General features: G+C 34.4%; 2 protein-coding genes across 5 annotated transcripts in view; both read right to left on the reverse strand.

Moving 5' to 3' along the window:
* Positions 1–65: 65 nt before the first annotated feature.
* Positions 66–10,389, reverse strand: T3dh (Type III alcohol dehydrogenase). Its single transcript, XM_076114198.1, has 9 exons — positions 10,168–10,389; positions 9,437–9,515; positions 8,419–8,627; positions 7,122–7,318; positions 6,370–6,521; positions 5,639–5,800; positions 3,651–3,838; positions 1,931–2,201; positions 66–575 (listed from the first exon to the last, which is right to left on the reverse strand). Exons 1-9 carry the CDS (start codon positions 10,218–10,220, stop codon positions 492–494), a joined length of 1,395 nt encoding a protein of 464 aa, XP_075970313.1. The 5' UTR covers positions 10,221–10,389; the 3' UTR covers positions 66–491.
* A 518-nt stretch (positions 10,390–10,907) lies between these two features.
* Asap (ArfGAP domain of ASAP) overlaps positions 10,908–15,812 on the reverse strand; it is a 49,739-nt gene continuing 44,834 nt past the window's right edge. For 2 of the 4 annotated variants that reach the window (XM_076114064.1, XM_076114055.1), the window contains exons 14-17: positions 15,642–15,754; positions 15,176–15,226; positions 14,045–14,242; positions 10,908–13,795 (exon numbers count right to left, since the gene is read on the reverse strand). In XM_076114064.1, coding sequence (XP_075970179.1) covers positions 13,598–13,795; positions 14,045–14,242; positions 15,176–15,226; positions 15,642–15,754 — 560 coding nt within the window. In that variant the 3' untranslated portion in view covers positions 10,908–13,597. The remainder of the gene's footprint in view (positions 13,796–14,044; positions 14,243–15,175; positions 15,227–15,641; positions 15,755–15,812) is intronic. The other 2 variants (XM_076114081.1, XM_076114072.1) reach the window with 1 other exon arrangement.

Consider the following 15,812-nt stretch of genomic DNA (forward strand, 5'->3'; position numbering starts at 1 on the left):
CCTCATAAGTTATTTAAATGGTAACTATTAAAGTTTAATTAGATTGGTGTAAATAAAAACATGAATAAAAGCAAAACGATTTATTAACAACTATTATTAGCACCATAACAATCCAGTATATTATATACCTAACAAATAACAAAATTTCGAGCTTATTACGTATTTTATGGCAAGGACCAATTTTCAATATCCTTATTCCTAAAAAATTGTTACAAAAATAAATTCAATTCTGTACATACATATTCTATAAAAATAGCTTCCTAAAAAAATATTGCAAATATATAATTTATTTTTAAACCATGGTTTATTTTTTTAAATAATTTAATAATATGATGGCAACCTTCTCGATAAAAATATTAGCAACGACCTTCTTAATAGATAACAATAAGTATCAATAGATAACACTTCCTTATTAGTAAATCGACAAGATAAAAGTAGTAAGAATACTTATAAAAGTAGTCAAGTACACTTATAAAGTAGTAAAGTACTTATCAATATACAGTAAGTGAGTCTTCTAGAAGCTTCGATAAATCTTCTTTAGACTGCTCCAGGGGGGTCAGGGCGAGTAGACGTTTCTGTAATACCATAAATTATATTATAATCACTTCATAATAAAGTAGTGTATACGACTGTTAAACACGAGGAGTTCGATTCCCAGTTCGGGCAAAGTGCTATTGGTCTTTTTCTAATATATTAGGTCGAGGAAAAAGTATTTTCGCATTATAGTATGTATGAACTTGTAATATAATCTCTTTGGCTTCAAGAATCACAAATGAGTACACGGTTCATTAGGTTTCTTTCAGTGAGCCAGGTACCCAAATATCGAGCTTTTTTGTGTAGAGAAAAGATTTTATTACAAGTTCATACATTCTATAATGCGAAAAGACTTTTTCCCCAACCTAATTATATTAGATTATTCACAATAGTAGTCCGGAGTTTGGTAACATGCCCGGTATATGGCAACATGCTCGCCCTCTATTATATGGGACTAACATTGTTAATGGCGAAACGCGTCTGTATTTCATTCACCTCTGCCTTCATCTGTAGGTATAACAAGCGTGATGTTATGCATGTATTTATGTAATAAATTGCGTTAAAAGCATGTCGGTATACAAAGGTTCAGAGAGCAGAAGCTATTATAATTATATTAGTTATTATATTCTCATCAACAACGGTTAAATAAATATAAGGAAAAACCGCGAAGAAATACTCCATAGATAAAAAATGGAGTGACTAATGCCATCTATGAGTAACAAACTTAAGCACCTCTTTACCTTAGAAAATATAGTCAATGAAAAGGACTATTATTGTTTTTAGTAACATTTTCTTATTATTATGAAATGGTTCAAGGCTCTGACCCAGTTATATGCTGGGAAAATGCAGTGAAACTTTCCTTTTCAGAGGCTGTGAATACAGACACAACATAAACAAGGGCAGATTCTTTCCTCATTATGTTTTCCTTTACTGTTTAAATATGTGGTAATGAGTTTCCCATTCATATTAGACCTTTTTAGGTTTTATTGAACCCTACAACCAGTTGCACTTTTGGTTAGCTGGTCACTCTGCGCCACTTTATCCAAAAGTATAAGTATACTCCAACAACTTAGAAAAGAGCCTTGCACGTAAGGTTCGCGACTGACGATGGTCTACAAAATTCATAATTTTGTACATCAGGCTTATGCATCTCACAGTGACCTGTTTCACACAGATACTTTATTTTGGAAATAAACAGAATGATAAATTAAAATCTGTTTAAATTGTGCCAGGCCCTCTACTAAGTTGTAGGACTATAATAATGGCATCGACGTCGACGAATGTCTACGTAAGTGGTTAAACCGAGACTTAATTTTCTCTATAATTTAAGAAGAAAAACCTCACGCAAGCTTATACAGATCAGCTGAAATAGCACATATTATGTCAACAAAATTACCTGAGGCAAAGCTCCTTTAACCAAATCGGGGATATCTTCACTAGTATAACCGAGGGTCTTCAATCCGTTCTCAATCTTCATATAATCCATATACTGAAGGATAGTATCGGAGAGTAGTTTCCCAGCATCTGCTTGCTTGACGCCGGTGGTGTTTGCGCCGAGAATACCGGCCGCTTCGATATGTTTGTCTGGATCACTGGGAGCCGTGAAACGGAAGACTGCTGGCGCTGTCATCACTACTGATAGACCGTGGGGAATGATTGGAGCTGAACTGTGGAGCAAAGTTGATGGAACCATTGTAATCTAAGTATTTGAGTGATAATACAAAAGTAGGTAGTTAAAATTTATCTAATAGAAAAGCAAAAATATTTAAATTTAGTCATGTAACCTTCTCAATATCTCAACTCTCATCTGGGAATCAAGCCGAGATAGTCAAACAATAATTATTTTATAAACCTTTTAGGTAACAAGTCGGGACTTATTCATTATTTATCTAAAATTAATATTGTTACTAAGCCACTGCAACTAATTCTGTATCAAAAACAGTTTACTCGTTAACAAATTTGAGTTACACAGTTATGTACCTAAGTTAACTACGTTAAAATTAGCCATTGCAACAGCCCATTGTCAGCATACATACACTAATAACTCGTTTCCTTTCCATCACAATTGGGTACTTGATTACAGTCAAATCAACTACTCTTAATGAAATGGCAAGAACACATTTTAGTATAGAAATACGGTGTAGTGACGTTATAGTTTCGTATTTTGGTCTGTATCAAATGAGTATTTAAAAAATGTTTCAGTCTGTAATAATTACAATTACAACGTTATTTGCGAAAAAAATTATATAAGTAGCCTGAGCATTTAAGATGAACCTTTTACGAGTACAAGTTTAATATTTTCCAACACAGTCAAGTACCTAATTGTACTTTTCAATTTTCAATATGAAAATAATTTAGGTATAAGTACACTTGTTTTTATCCACGGCTCTGCCACGAGAAATATGTATACGTAGTACGAAAAAATCTCCTTGAGGTTCAATTCTTACGAGTCAATTCTTAATGTTAATTTAAGTACCCTATTCAAGTAACGACTTTGCAATCGTTAACTGCCTAGGTGTCGCAGTTGGTTGAGCACTGCAGTTAATATTTTTCCTTTACATAAATATATAGACAACAGTACCCATATGAGCGTTATACGATGTAAGAGGACAATGGAGAAATTAATATTGTTGTCCTTTCGGTATTTTCTTTAAGGAAATATTGTGCGCCTACCATACTTAGGCAAAATAGTATATAATAAAATTGTTCAAGAATTTTAATGACTCCATTCATGACACGTAAGTACAAGTTATTTACAAGGAAAACATGTGTAAGAAGTACCTCCTAACAAAACTTTTGATTAGAGCACAACGGATATTCGGACGTAGCCTGCAGGCTTACTCCCGACTGTATCGAGTCGAAAATCAAATTCGACTGGTACGAACAAATGTCAAATCGTAGTTTTAAATTTCAAACTAGCGCGTGATCTGACTGGTTTAAAATGTGAATAATCTACACCAAACAATTCTATTAGTGTCACATTAAACCAGCGTGCACATATTTAGCCAGTTTGAAAATTAAAACTACGATTTGACATTTGTTCGAACCAATGGAAATTGATTTTCGACTGTTCGATACTGTCAGGAGTAAGCCTAATGGCTATCGAAAATACATACCCATAGACATTATCGGCCGGTACGAAGTTCTTCACGTGTCCAGCGATAGGATAAGCGAGCCCGTGACAGAGATGCACGCCAGCGTTGCCAATGCCCACTCCAGCCATTGTCGAAGCCAAGTGCATGTTGGATCGCGCCTCTACATCGTCAGGGTTTTGTACCGAACGCTTGAAGTATTTTTGCAGTACCTGTGAATTATGAAATCGATGTATAGTATCTATCTGCAGAGAGTAGTAGTTTTTTTATTTAATTGTTCTTTTTTTTATTAATTATATTGTACTTAACTTTTTGTGTGATAGATATATTTGAGTAGGTATATTTTAAAAGAAGATTAATAGAATTGCTACATTAACATAATATCTTTCCTAATACATTGCAAGTCATAAGAACCTACTAAACTAAAAGAACATGTCCTCTGTAAAGAACCATTATCAACAATAACTTGATTATAATACAATGTGGTTAAATTTACTAATTTAATAGAGGTCGTTAGCTAGAACATTATCTGTTACTGTAAAAAAACAGCCAATTGTATCAGACCAGTAGGTGTAAGACTCAAAAACCTTGTCTAGACAGCAGTCTAGTCAATTGATTACAAATTAACAACGAACCATGGCTAATTCAATTCATAATAGTAGCACAGAAAAAACCAAGCCTTGCCTCGACGGCTTACGAAACCTGTTTCACTAATTACACTATACATTGATCCGACAAGATGCCGTGAATTCTTTTTTGTGGATGATTAATCATTTGGAATTTTTGCGAATATGACGTGCGACCTCGTACGACATGTAATGACGAGCGTGGCAGACAAGTTTAAAAAGAATATGTCCGATTTTTACCTGAGTACACACTCCAGTATAAATCGGACATAATATATTCTGAATTAAGAATATAAATTTTTAATTGGTTATGTTGTAACTTGCTCTCTTATAAGATACCTAGCTTTTCATTAGCGGCTTTGTCCGTATGGAAATTCACCACCTTTGGGATGGAATTTTCAAAAATCCTTTCATTGTGCTCCCCTACACTCTCCAAGGAATATACAAGCCAACAGCTTATTGCGTTCAGTAGTTTCGGCTGTGCGCTGTTTGTCAGTCACTCAGAAACGGAAGAGTTTTATGTACAAGTGACGGATAGCCTATCCAGAAGATAAAGTAACGTTAAACGCATGTCGAAATGCTTCCTGATAATCTACTTAACGGATGATATGATGACGACGATAATAATTAATACGTTTTATGTAGTGGTGCAATAGGCCATAAGTTTCTGCTACTTTGATTTTAATAAAGTTTTTCTATACATTTCATTACGCACATTTAATGAAAGATTGAATAGAACTGAAAAAGCATGTTGTTTTCTCTTTAAAGTTCTTAGTTGTATTTAATAATAATATAATTAACCTATAAATGTAATATAATTGAGGAAGGAAAAGGGAAACTGCTAAGCGATCATAATATTATATAGACATTGGTAATAAGTATTTGTAGTTTCCCTTCCTGGTAGTGAGTTGACTCATTTTCTGTGACACTAAACGTGTTTACAACATTTTTTTATCGAATTACGTAATATTTATGACATTAACTGCACGTTTAGCGCAGTGGTTAAAGTGGTCGCCTCACCGCAATAATCATAGCGTCGCGTGTGGTGGGTTAAAATCCCACCTAGGACAAATATTTGTGTGATGAGCACGAGTATCTGTTCTGAGCCTGGTTGTTAATGTATCTATATAAGTATGTTTGTCATTTATTTAGTTACCATAGTACAAGCTCTGCTTTGTTAAAAATATATGGCTGTTACTTACTTCCAAATATTCACATCACCATTAATATGCGCCCGACGGAGAAACCATACGTTTTTAATGATATGTAGAATTTGCAATGCGAACTTTTTAAAATAAAATAATATAAAAAGAGCATGGAGGTATTTAATTATGGTCGAATGTCAATCACTCGACGACCTTAGTAAAGTAGCATTTTTATACTTACTTGTAAACAGAATCGCGCCCACACATCAGAGATAGGGTTACTACCTTGGTAGGTCGGCCTTAGAGACGGGTTGGCAGGCGCGGGTCCTCTTTCAGTAAAAGGCACCGCAGTAAAGCTCTCCAGTGCGTGGCAGAATATGTCAAAACCGGAGTACTTCGTCACCTAAAATTAGTATTTTGCTATTAGTACCTGCATAGTTCTTAGTAATTCGGGTTGATCATGAATATAAGTTCTTAAGGAAGATGAATTAACTGTCTTGTAACTCTTTCAACGTAATATTTAATGTGATAATAATTTGGCTAAGTTAACATGGGCAAATTCGTATACAATATAAACCTTTTCACCTTGTAGGTAATATGTACATATAGTCGAAGAACAAAGATTTCTGCATGTTTTACACGTATTGCAGACGCAATACAGTTCTGCAATATAATGGCTATACGGCAACAAACCCAAATGCAAGAAAAACTAAAGGTTTTACGTTTTTTTTGTAGGAGCACTTCCTCCCACACAAGTGGTCGACGGTGCGAAACCGAGGCAACACACCAATGACTTTTCGAAGTTATATGTGTATAAGAAAAAGATATCGCTTTCTCTAACGGTGAAGGAAAGCATCGCGATGAAACCTTGCATATCTGATTTTTTTAAATACATTTATTTACTCAAGGTCCATCCCCTGCCTCGGTAAGACGGAGACCCTTGCGTAGCAACAGGAAAAAAATTTTTGGTACCTTCTCAGGCATAGTGAGTGTGTGCAGGGGATCTATCAGAGCGAGAATCGGTCTCAGCGCCGAGTGAGAGATGCCAGTCTTGGTGTGGAGCTCCTCATAGTCGAATATACTAGTACCGGTCGTCTCACTGCCAGTACCGCTTGTAGTAGGTACTAGAACAAACATGTTAATAATAAATATCATTGGACAACTAACACACGATCATTTGATTAAAAACTAAGCAGAGCTTGTACTACGGTAACCAAATAACTTTACACATATCTCAACCGTAAATTTAATTCATAATAAATTAAAAATTTTTGTTAAAAAATCGTAATATTCTGGTAATTTGTTTGGTCTTATGGATGCAGCCAGTATTTGCTTTAATTTTGAGCCGATTTTTTTTAAAGTTTTTTAGTCCATAGGTTATAAAAAGTATTCAATTGTTTTCTTAGTCACACCTTGCTAAATAGTTGCAAACGTTTGTTTCTTCAAAAATTGATTTCGTAGGTTAGCTATATCTAAACATGTTTTTATAAATTATTATTCATCAAATAGAGTTGATTTAAATAAATTACCACATACCAGACAATGGCATTAAAGTAACATATTAGGTACTGACAGTTCTAGGATGGGTTCAAGCCCCAAATACATAGAAAGAATACAAAGACTACAACAACACCCAAGCTCAGATTGAATATAATAAAATACAATAAATCCTTTTCAAATCAATATCCTGAATCCATTGTTCAAACTAAAAAATATTTACTAACTGGCAATCATAGGCTTCAATGGCACTTCAATAGGCTTTCCCTTGCCGATGTCCGCGTTGACATAGTCCAGGAAGTCAGCTTCAGGATCACAAGCGTACAGATTGGCAGCTTTAGCCGTGTCCATGACGGAGCCACCACCGACCGCCACGTAACTATCGAAGTCGTTCGCTTTCGCAAACGCAATCGCTTCTTTGAAACTGAAAATAAATAAATTAACAATCATCATCATCATCATCATCATTCATCATGTCAGTCCATAGACGTCCACTGCAAGACATAGACCTCCCAATCGATGTCCACAACGTCCGGTCTAGCGCCGCCTGCTTTCATCGGCTTCCCAAAAAATTCAAATTTTTTTATGATTTTTAATATATTTGTTGGGTATGTTGTCAGTGTGTTTCGTTAGTACAATGTTCCACGTATAAGGGGGCGAGCCATTTCATACATCGCAGTTATTGGCATGTTACCAATTTCCAGGCTACTATGTTGAGATTATTTTAATATAAATTACAAAAGCACAATAGCACTTTGTGTGACCCGGGATTCGAAGCCAAAATCCTGTTTGCAATAATCATATACACCACCACTTAGACCACATATGTAGGTATTTTATATACAAACTAAATTATGCTAAAATTCGTATGTCAAGAATGTTTAATAAATTAGTGGCATTGAATATTAAGAGTATTGCGCCATATTATGTAACATAGAAGCAATAATTGCTTTACAACTAAGGTAAATAAATATAGATAAAATTTGCAGTTTACCTATCTATCTTAATTTTAACTTTTAATTTTAGTAATCTGACTGTCATGATCTGGGAGCAAAACAAAAGATAATTTCAGCACATATTTGACGAGTCATTCTGCAATCATTATCATAAATTATAATTTAAGAGTAGATTTTGTGTAGGATTCAAAGACAGATAATAATATGACATTTTATGTGTTGGCAATATGCTCGCCCCCTATTACATGGGAGTAACATTGTTAATGGTGAAACATATGTGTTTTTCTTACACCTTCGGGTAAAACAGGCGGGATATTACTTATGTTTGTATGGATTTTATGTGTTTGTGTTCTCATTTGGTGAAGCCACTAGAAAACCTATTTTAATTTGTACGAATTTATGTAAAAACCGGAGGCCAACCGCGAAAATTAGCCAATGTGTTATTCTGGGTCTTCAGCTAACTATATACCAAATTTCATAGTAATCGGTTCAGTAGTATTTGCGTGAAACAAACATACATACATTTTCACAAACTTTCGCATTTATAATATTAGTAGGATATCTATACCTAGTGTCTGTAGGTTCAACTCGTACTTTATCATACACTTTATAATTGACTCCAGTCTTGGTCAATGAGTCGAGTGTAGTCTTGAGAGGCTGCAGGTTGACTACATTGGGGTCAGTGACTACACACACGTTCTTGGCGTCCATGTTCACCAAGTCATGGCCGACTTCGCGGGTCACACCAAGCCCGTATCGGACAGTCGAGCATTTTATCTGAAATGAAACAGCAAATGTGTAAGTATGTTTTAATATAAATAATTAACTTTATTTTATCAGGTAGTTAAGTTTCATTTATAAATGTTATCACCAGTGACTGTTAGTTTTTATGCTTTATATTTATTTATTTACAATTCCATTGAGTCATATTCTTTCGTTTTATTCTGAAATAACAAAGAATTTACATATAAAATACTGTTATACATACACATGAATGTGAACTAATATAACTAATAACTCATCCAATAGATTGGTATTTAAATTAGCATGTTTGTTGTATTGAATATGTAAAAACAAAATTTGGCTATTATGAAATAGATAAAACATAAGCATCAACATGATATCAATAAATTTTGTAAACAAGCAAGGAAATCTAACAAGATTAAAGTCATATCTCTTTTATATAATCTTTATGATACTGACAGCAACAGCAATATTATCTAAGGCCACCCCCACACTCCCACAGCCACTAAATGTCTCCATGACCCGGGTAAAAGTATTTAGGAGAAAATGATATGTATCATATCTTTAGTATCTTTAGTTCTATTTCCTCAAAGTCTCAAAGCACACTGAAAATTGGCTTTTGGGTGTAGCATAAATGACCGATATTGGATGCACCCAAAGTTTAATATGCACTGATCAAATAATTTTAATGAATTCTTAAACACAGGCATAAATACTATGTTGTTGCCCTGATTATCAAATACATAATTTATTTCTGTTTTATATTATTGGAAAGCATGTTGTATTAACTCTTGTAGTTCAAATTTTATTTATTCAGTAGTACCTTAAGCAAACGGTCTTACCTCAAATGCATAGTCTTTTTGTGGAGTAGCATTGGACACTTGAATGTTTCCCCTGTTTCCATGGGCTGGGCATCGGCACCTGAGAAAAGAATTTATTACTCATTTTATAGTATTCTTGTAAAAATGTAAAAAATATTTTTTCAGTATTCTTAATTTTGAACCATTACTTGTACATACATAACTAACTTATATCTTGACTTATCAAATCAAATTATTTAATTTTATTTTTATAATTAAACATGTGTGTTTATTATTATGTACCTATTATATAATTATTATATTTTTTGTCAGTATGTATTACTAACTTGTTGCTAACATCTATCTATATTTAGTGATTTTATTTGACAGCTTTAATCTTAATTGACTGTAAACAATAACATTTGACGTGCTTTTTCTAAAGAGCAGCTCAGCTTGTTTCTAAAGTTTGCAATATCTATTAATTCTTTACCAACAGGTAAGCCCAACAGATACATGGAAATTTCATGAAACTCAGAATTTGTGAGAATATAATTAGACTTAACTTAAGTTACAAACGCAAGATTAAATAAAAAAAGTGTTTAGATATAATATTAAATAGCAGGTGTGCGTTTTCTCAAATCAATAAATTTAAACAAATAACAGCTGAAAAAAATATTTTCGCATTAAAACTATTGCACAATGATTCCCGAGTTATTTCTACTTTCGACCTACATGTATACTTTATCATTCATATAAATGATAAAAATACTTACGAAGCAACATCAATCGTCCTCAGTAAATCAAATACCCTTTTGCGATTAGCCATCTTGAACGTTATACTGCCTCCTGCGACTTCTGAATGCGAATAAGATGTGTTGCTATCAAATATATAGTAGATATAAATTTATCTTTCCGCTTATCAAGCGAAAACACATTTTTCGACTAATACGAACTCGCCGATAGATAATGTTTGTACTGTTTGAAGTTTGACAGGGCCAAAGTTTATTTTGGTTCTCACTTGTCACTCCAGTGTCAGTGTCAGTGTCATTTGCAAATGTCAGGTAAACGCGGGTAAAGGATACCTAAGCGAAAGAAGGGTCGTTCGGAAATGTTCAAGAAGAAATCGTCCTCGACACCTTCGTGTAGTAATGTACCTTGGGTAAAATTTTAAATCATATTAATTATAATAAATATCCTAGTGTAACAGAGTAAAGATTCATATTTGAAAGAATTATATTTTGTTATAATGGTGAAGGAAAAGACGTGCATGCCTGACAGTCTAATACTTGTTCAGTGTGGTGGACTCAAGTCCTAACGCTTCTTACCACTTTCACATATTCTGGTGGGGGACCCTAGGAAATAAATAGGCAGAAAGTAGGTCCTAAGTCAAAGGCCGAGTGCGTATTGCGTAGTATATTTAATTTAAAATTTTTTTCAGCTAGGCAAAATAATCCAATAAAATATACTTATTGTAGATTAAGGTTTCGGGACAATCCGGAAATAAAATTCAATATAGACATCCAAGTGATGTATTAATAAATTCATACAGATTTCGTTCACATAATACACAATAGAAAAAACTATTTCAACTACAACTCCATAAAGGATAAAACATCTTACACACTATTAGCATCATTTGGTTACATAACTTTTAATAAGTAACATACTGACAGGCTAAAATGGCATTAAAATATTTCATCACAATTAGATTTCACAATATATTATAAAATAAATACGAATTATTTATGTAGAGTTCCAGATTAGAACGTAAAACAATTTTAAGCGATTTATTAAAATAACATCTCGAAATAATTATATAACTTATGTTTTCTCCTAGACAACTACAATAATACAAACTAATAGGTAAAATATCTATTTACACGACTGCAGTGTTGCTATACTACACGCAAATTCATTCATGGCAACGATTATAAAATCACATTTTTACAAATACATATCTCTTTGAAATCCTCTTGGTACCTAATTTGTTTGATGCGTAATGTGTGATTGTGCAGGGATAGATCAATCACAAAGTAAGATTTAGTCTAAAATATTATTGCTATTGTGGGTAATCAAATCGATGTGGTTTCGCTCACTTGGATATAATACTAATGTATGGCAACGCGCGCGGTTATGTAGGTAACTATATCATGTATAGGTATTAGCTGTTTATTACTACCTATAACTATATGCTCATTTAAGAACTTAATATACAGAAAAATATTTTTATAAATATGGGAATGTGTATAATGAGTACATGGTTTTGTAACTGTAACGAGGGGAAATTATTGTGAATATAAGTTAATATGTTTTTTTCTTATATTACTTTTTATTTATTGCGTCTTACAAACGCCAACCCCTATTGCTATTATACGATACTCTCGTCTATTAAAATGTGGAAATTGTTAAAAATTTAACATGTAACAACAATGTTCGGTGTTTAACTTCACTTGGGAGACCATAGGCTTATTCACATAGCTACTATAATGAATTTCTTTGGTCCATGTTGAAATAACGGGTAGCTGATGATTAAGCTTAGAATACCAAACAACGCGTCTTAATTCCAGACGCATATACATATAATTCTGGGCCTATAGTCTCGCAGTAAGAACACGACTTCTATAGACAGCATGCACCAACAATCTAAGACACCTCAATATCATCTACAAGAACGAACTATACAACAAACAGTCACTGGTCCGATAGTTTGTCGGTATATACCTATCTCTTTCACTACTCATCACAATACATATTTGGCAAATCTAACTGAGCTGTAAACACGTATCTATTGCTTCGTTTTTAAATACTGGTGTTACGAAACTTACTGTATTCGATAACAAACGACTGCTATGTAGAACTTCTCTAAAATTTACGACGTGAATATCCGCAGACTTAGTAAGTGATAAAAGTTTTAATTACATTACGAAAATACCAACAATCTCCTGGTAGAATATGTTAACAAGAATCTACGTTGCATTTGCTCCCTCATAGTTGCAGAGTGATCAAAACTTAGTATTAGTTAATGACATGTATGCTTATTATGTATCAATTTTATTACTATGGCTATGGAACACGAACATTGAGACAACTAGAACGGATCTAATACTTCCACAATGACGTCACACAGTCGTTTATTATGTGGATTAGATTATTAGTAAAACGCTTAACATTTAGATGATCAAGTAGAATGACTATTCTACGCTTCTGATTTTCACTTACGAATATTGTAGACACTATTATCAATGTGTGAGCATCACAATTGTTCACCGTTCATACAGCAATCGATATTGCCGACACCAAAAAACTATACGAATTACATACACAAAGTATTTTAGAAAAAACATTAAAGAACAATAATAAATATAAAATATAAGTAAAAAATCCGCATCGGGACGGACCGTCTACTGGCATTACTTACATTGGTGTTATAAATTCGTAGCGACGCTAAAGCTGTGTCTAACAAGAGTATAGTGAAACTGTACTATTTTTTTATAATGACTGTACAAGTAGTTAGACAACTATCCAAATGTGGAATGGTTAAAATGTTAGAGTATTAAAACTGTGTATAAAAACAATGCTCGTACAGTTTTAAACAGTAGTATAATACTGAACAATGTAACATGTCAGAGTAATTAAAATTCTGTTGACCGTTTTGAAGCAACAACTGATACGGAAATGTATTTACAACCTGTGTTTATGCCGAACAACTGTGATTGTATAATACTAGAGTAAATAAGCTCGTAGCCGTACAAACAAAAGCCAAGCCTTAGGCCAAATATCCAAAGTAAAGTATTCATAGATGAAATTCGATAAACACATCCAGGATCACGATATACTGGTGCTTTTTTTTTTACAGTATTTTTGAACACAGAATTCATACTTTCAGACTCTTCAGTACAACTCGACACTACACCAACCTGAATTTTTGGTTTCCATTATATTTATAAGACGAATATACAATAAAATATTTAATATTCTCCATCTTTGCGGAGCCGAAGACATACTCGAATGTAACTCCCATACCGACTGAATTTGAACTTGTCAGTTTTATGGCCTTGGAAATAGCATCATAAGCAGAAATACAGTTGGAAGCTTGCATCACTGCGACCGATGGCTCCTATACGAGGTCACTAACTATACAGATTAACACGGGTCTACGAACATTGGTGTCGATCTACATTCCATTCTCGTCTCTCTCGTGTATTAATCTGGCAGCATGTGTACGAAAGAGACGGGGAACATGCCGCGGCGGCTCGTGCCCTCCACCTGTCCCTCCATCCAGTTGTCGTCCTCCGTGCGCTCGTTGATGACGACGATCACTTCTCCCTCACGGAAAGACAGCTCGTCTTCGTTATCCGCTGAACAGTCATACAAAGCGCGACACCGCCTCAGTCCTCCCATCTGCAATGGAACGGAGATATTATAGGTACTAGACCGCATAACTATGTTTTTGAGCTTTAAACATACTCGAGGGCATTTTTGATATTCTGACTTTCTGACGACTGATTCCTAATTGCTTAAGAAGACTTGAGAAGTTCAGTGGGCGGCCATTAATTTTAAGTTCGTTTTGGTACCGGGAGATCGGTAAAGCAATTCTTAGTCAATATAAAAAAAATAAAATGGTAAATACTTTGGTAATTTTAAACATACCATAGTGATGGAAGCAGATGGCGACCTAGAATGGACACTACTAGTGTCGGACACGTCGAGTGAGCGACTATCGCTGCGCCGTGATCGTTCTCGCGAGCGGGAGCTGTCGCACGACAGCGCTGACGCCAGCCTACTGTCGTCCAGACACGAGTCTGTTATATCGCACAGCTCCAACGATGAGTCTTGACTAGAACATTCCTGGAATATCAAGCCAACAGCATTAGTTCGTGTATTAAATTAATTTTCATAATGTACGCAGTGTTCGACTGTAATCTTGTGTTTATAAAATATGAATATAGAAATAAGCTTTAGTTTAAATATTCCTTTGCGTTCTTGTACGTAATATTTGAAGCTTGTCTAAATTAAGCTTTTACAGTTCCGAAAGATAGAAAAGTTTGAACTTTCTTGTAATAAATAGCATTAAAAGTGCTTAAAAATAAAAGATGAAATAAAATAAGCTTAGAGTTTCAATACTTGTGAAGAAATAGTTTTAAGTTTTAGTTTAGTTCGTGTAATCGTGATTCGTGAAAAAACATGCAGAACAGTTTCATTTGTTAATATGTTCCACACTGTGTTAGATTAGGAGTGTACATTAATAGGAGTCAAAATAAGCACTTTGTTCTTTGAAGATTAAATATGTTTAATTTTATCATAGTGTCCGTGTGCTCAGTGAGTATTATTATCTACAATTACATCTATGTTCTCTATGGAAGGAGGATCTAATAGGAGGGCTGTTTATTTAAAAAATACAAGAAAGCCGAAAGCCGTTAGATAAACTCATGCAGTGAAATATCGACCATACATACTCATAGTATGCATAGTATAAGGAACCGATTGTCAAGAGTCTGTATTTGCTAAGTTCCTCAAGTACTCCAATATAGAGGAACTGAAGACGCGATCCAGACATTGCACCTCTCAAAATAGTGTAGGCTATTAAGCGATTATGACTACTAGTACTTTGATATAAAAGCTGTAATAGCGTGCACGATTTTGATATCAAATCTCGGAATAAAACGTCGTAATTTCGGCGTTCTCTTGACAACAATACAGTAAAACAATATTAATATAAGGGCGTAAATCAAACAAGGGTAAGCGATTAAGTACACTAAGTTTTCTTCAGACGTTCGTTACCCTTTTGAGTTTCGCTTTCACAGCCTTTTCCAGATGCAATCTATTTTTCTTCTGTAGCAAAAACAAATATAACCCTGTACTATTCAACATTATGTTAGTCGCTGTATTCAACTCGTATTAGCAATAATAACTTCTTCAGTGAGGCGACAATATTAATCGTAATATTTACAAATTATATTATTTCTTCCTTTTTCTTGTATAATATTCCAAAGGTAATGTGACACTTTTATATCAACAACCATTTGTGATACTACCGTACAAAAACCGAATAGTACACAAGATATTACATTGATCTTTCCCAGTTTTGTTTTCCAAATAATAATATAGTCTCAGCCAAAAAAGCAAGGAAAAACGCTCGTCAACATCCAATTTTACGGCGACTGTCCTTCACCAGTGATAAATAATGTTCTCGATACAAAAGTGTCACAAGTGCCTCTCAACCCCTAACACAAGGTATGTAACATACCTTCCTGGGCGGCGGAGTGGGCTCGTCCCGGTGGTGCGCGCCGTTGTGCAGCGTGGCGGGCGGCGGCGTCGGCGGCGGCTGCTGCGGCCGGTGCTTCACCACGCCACTCGCTACTGTACAACGTAAGGTAAAGTTAGATACGACGTCATAATTTTGTTAGTAATCTTTCGT

The sequence above is a fragment of the Anticarsia gemmatalis genome, chromosome 1, assembly GCF_050436995.1.
Source record: "Anticarsia gemmatalis isolate Benzon Research Colony breed Stoneville strain chromosome 1, ilAntGemm2 primary, whole genome shotgun sequence".
In the NCBI taxonomy this organism is placed as follows: domain Eukaryota; kingdom Metazoa; phylum Arthropoda; class Insecta; order Lepidoptera; family Erebidae; genus Anticarsia; species Anticarsia gemmatalis.

Coding starts and splice junctions, on each gene's coding strand:
- T3dh (XM_076114198.1), bottom strand. CDS start 10,220: ATGGCTAATCGCAAAAGGGTATTTGATTTACTGAGGACGATTGATGTT. Junction 7,319..8,418: donor GTTGAACCTACAGACACTAG/GTATAGATATCC, acceptor ATTTATTTTCAG/TTTCAAAGAAGCGATTGCGT. Junction 2,202..3,650: donor CCGGCCGATAATGTCTATGG/GTATGTATTTTC, acceptor TTTGCTCCACAG/TTCAGCTCCAATCATTCCCC.